Source organism: Citrus sinensis, chromosome 9 (assembly GCF_022201045.2).
Source record: "Citrus sinensis cultivar Valencia sweet orange chromosome 9, DVS_A1.0, whole genome shotgun sequence".
Lineage (NCBI taxonomy): Eukaryota > Viridiplantae > Streptophyta > Magnoliopsida > Sapindales > Rutaceae > Citrus > Citrus sinensis.
Window position 1 is genome coordinate 20,390,776 of NC_068564.1, and position 3,605 is coordinate 20,394,380.

A 3,605-nucleotide genomic window follows, 5' to 3' on the forward strand; every position below is an offset into this window, starting at 1 on the left:
AGTGGAGCAGTGGCTTTGATATGGCACCACTAGCTGCAGTCATACTACCTGATGTTGTTGTTCTAGCTGCAGTCATTTTTTTTCCATTTTACTTCATTCACCTATAACTTTTAGTATTGTTTGGGAAAGTTGTTCATTTTAATTTTTATCTAATGGATTTCTATGGAAACTGAGAACCATTGTTGTGTTGTTTGGCTATTGTGTGTGGTTATTTTTCTTGTGTTTTGTGTTTATCAGTTGGGTAAGAAGTCAACATTGAACTCCATGTCCCATTATGCTACCCATGGGCGTGACTAGCTAACATAAATTTTATCTCTAATGGAGAACCTATGCTTTGATTGGTTGGATCTTGTTAGCTTTCAACTGGCAACAGTTGTCATTGGTAGACTTACACATATTTCCCTAGCATCTACAGGGGATGGAATTCATTTCTTTATTTATTTATTGAGTATTTAGGTATGAATTAGGCCTCTCTCTATAGTATTATCACAATGTAGTTCCATGCTTGGAGATTTGTGACTCTTAAGATTTAGTAGCAATGTGTGTGTAAAGTTATCAGCCATATAACTCATCCTTGTCCTTTACTTACTTCTTTTCTTATTACAATACAGGGCAATTGCATCGTGTACCTTCAACAGTTCAAGAAATGGTACAAAACATGTAACATTTTAGATCAACATAAGTTTACATTTTTCACAAATAGTTATTTAGAAATTATTTCCTTTGAGTTATCAATTGCATATGTGTGCTGCTTGTTAACTATTATTTCTGCATGTTTATATGCTTGAAGATCTGTTTCTGCTATTCAAAATTCTTTGTGGGGTAGCTAAAAGACTAGAAAGATTGAAGAGAGACTATTTGTGGGAATGGTTCGATGATGTTAATGGTTCTTACCTAGCATCACTTTCTTTGTTTTCTTATGAGAACTCTTCTCCAGTACGGTTCACTGCTCCTTAGCTCTCTTGAATGAGTTGGTCGGGCATATTAGATATGATTAACACCTCAGGATTGATACTTTGTCCTTGTGCTTTTGATTGGGGGCAGTGAGACCAATGTTGTTCATTGCACTGGTTCGGTTTGTTACTTGTCCTCTATTTATGCAATTAAGGGCATCTTGACTCATGTTAGATTTATCTCTATCTTCCAATGCAAGTTAATGGATTTTCTTAGTTTTTACTTATGGATTAATAAACTATTTTAGGATCACGCTGTCATAAAAAGGGGTTTTCTGTTAGTTATGCATCCTACTTTGTGCTTGATTTGGCAGCTTTAAACGAGGCATTGGCTGCAGAAGTACAGAGACTGAAGCTCGCTGCTGCAGAGGTCAATGGTGAGGCCCAACTTTCAAGCCGCATGGCTCAATAGCTTTCCATTAATCATCAGAAGCAGAACCAAGATGCAGGAACAGCCTCAGCGTGGCCAACTGCAACCTGAACAGCAAAGTCATGAGGCTGCTATCCATGACTGGAAGTAATAGGCCGGCCATGTCGGCTAATTGTAGTGTAGCAGTATACGTAGGCTCAAAAGTATCGTTCAATAGTTATTTTATATATAAGTGAACCTTGACTATTGTTCTTGTTTTCTTGGTTGGTTTCTTGTGTCTAGACAATGGAGAATCCAACTAACTTTGCTTGTTCATCCATTTGCCCGGAATGATGTTCTAATTTTAGAATTAAATAATTGTATTTGTTCAGAATATTTACAATATTAAATTAACCAACACAATGATTAATTAACTTGAATCTCTCGTAGTTTTTTTTTCAACAAGTAGTTGATAATTGAAAGTTTATACATGGAGATAGGAAGAGTTGCTCTCGTTAATTACGGCAAGGACTATGGGAAGCTTGTGGTCATCGTCGATGTCCTTGATCAAAACAGGGTACCTTTATTCACTTTACGCTTGTGATTTATTTGAGTTGAATCTTATAAAATTGTCACAAGAATTCTGAATATTTTGATTTAGTTGATGATAACTGGGTACCCCTTCTTTTTTTCTGTACAAAAATAGCAAATTAGAAAGTTGATGTGCTTTTGTAAACAGAGTGATTTTAGCTTGGATTTCTTTAAATTTTGAACTGTTTCATTTATTTTTTAGTTGTATACAATTGTTATTATTTTTGTGATGCTTTATAGGCTCTTGTTGATGCCCCTGATATGGTGAGGAGCCAAATGAACTTCAAGAGGCTTTCTCTCACGGATATTAAGATTGACATCAATCGAGTTCCTAGGAAGAAGTCTTTGATTGAAGCCATGGAGAAGGCTGATGTGAAGAACAAATGGGAAAACAGCTCCTGGGGCAAGAAGCTGATTGTCCAGAAAATGAGAGCAGCACTGAATGATTTTGATAAGTTCAAGCTCATGTTGGCAAAGATCAAGAAGGGTGGACTTATTCGACAGGAGCTTGAAAAACTCAAGAAGGAGAATGCAGCATAGAATTTCTCTCTTGTGTTCCCCTTTCGGGTTTTTAATTCTTACAGCTTCAATTTGATTCTATTAATGTATTGATTAATATGAGAAAACATCAGCTTGGCGTTTTTGGGTGGGGTGTGTAGGGTGATCTGCACGACCACGAGAGCTTGGTGAAAGCCATCAAGCAAGTGGATGTGGTGATATCAATGGTTGGCAACATGCAGCTAGCAGATCAGACCAAGCTCATCACTACCATTAAGGAAGCTGGCAATGTTAAGGTTGGTGCGGCCATGTTAATTCGATTTCTTAATTTGTCCATGTTTGCCTATATATGTGTGCACTTAAAACTAATTCCACACACACACATATATACTCTTATTTTGGTAATAAAATTGAATCATGATTTAACTTTTGTTTATATAAGCTTATTATAATTTTATACAATTAATCTATTCATACCACATTAATTTATATAGACTTATTTATATAAGATATTTTGTAGTTCTAGGTAGCATTACATTAATGCGAAAGAAGTTTTTCGTATACTTTCCAAATATTTCATTATATATATATATATAGGTCCTAACTAATAATGAATTGTTGCAACAAAGAGTGATCTAGGCGTGCATGAAAGGCAGCTGGCTGTTAGCCTGTTACCATCAATTCTCGAATCAATTGAGCATGCTTTTGGCGGACGACCACCGTCAACTTTAGATCAATCTTGTATTTTCTCCAGCAAATTATGAGAAATTGAGATAATGGCAATATATTATTATTATTATTATTATTATTATTATTATTATTTTGGAATGATTTATTTATAATAGAGCATTTGTGATAGCTTTTAACTATGCACAAAAATCATTTGGTATATGTAGATAGAGTAACATGCTTGTGCTGAAAGTATATATTACATTGAAAATTTCTTGTCTGCTATAGTTTGCTATATATATAACCTTTACCAAAAGAGAATAATTGAGTTTATTTATAAATAGCTTATGAGTATTTTTTCTTTCGAACAAAATAATTTTATTTCTATTAATTGTTGTTTCTCTAATGGCTGGATATTGGCAGCTAATTTTTTTTTCTTTTCCATTTATTCATATGCAGATTTGATTAATGTGTTTGAAGTGTTTATTCCTCAACTTCACTTATATCATAACTCATACAGTCTATTGAATGGAGAAGCTGCTGGT

General features: G+C 34.5%; 1 protein-coding gene across 1 annotated transcript; it reads left to right on the forward strand.

Moving 5' to 3' along the window:
• Positions 1–1,725: 1,725 nt before the first annotated feature.
• On the forward strand, positions 1,726–2,535 carry LOC127899774 (60S ribosomal protein L14-1-like). The gene is made up of 2 exons (XM_052433873.1): positions 1,726–1,879; positions 2,134–2,535. The coding sequence occupies exons 1-2, from the start codon at positions 1,793–1,795 to the stop codon at positions 2,431–2,433; spliced, it is 387 nt and encodes a 128-aa protein (XP_052289833.1). The 5' UTR covers positions 1,726–1,792; the 3' UTR covers positions 2,434–2,535.
• Positions 2,536–3,605: the final 1,070 nt, after the last annotated feature.

What these genes read in the sequence shown, in the direction of transcription:
- LOC127899774 (XM_052433873.1), top strand. Translation starts at nt 1,793, where the DNA reads ATGGAGATAGGAAGAGTTGCTCTCGTTAATTACGGCAAGGACTATGGG. An exon ending in ATGTCCTTGATCAAAACAGG is followed by an intron (nt 1,880 to 2,133) that starts GTACCTTTATTC and finishes GATGCTTTATAG; the next exon opens with GCTCTTGTTGATGCCCCTGA.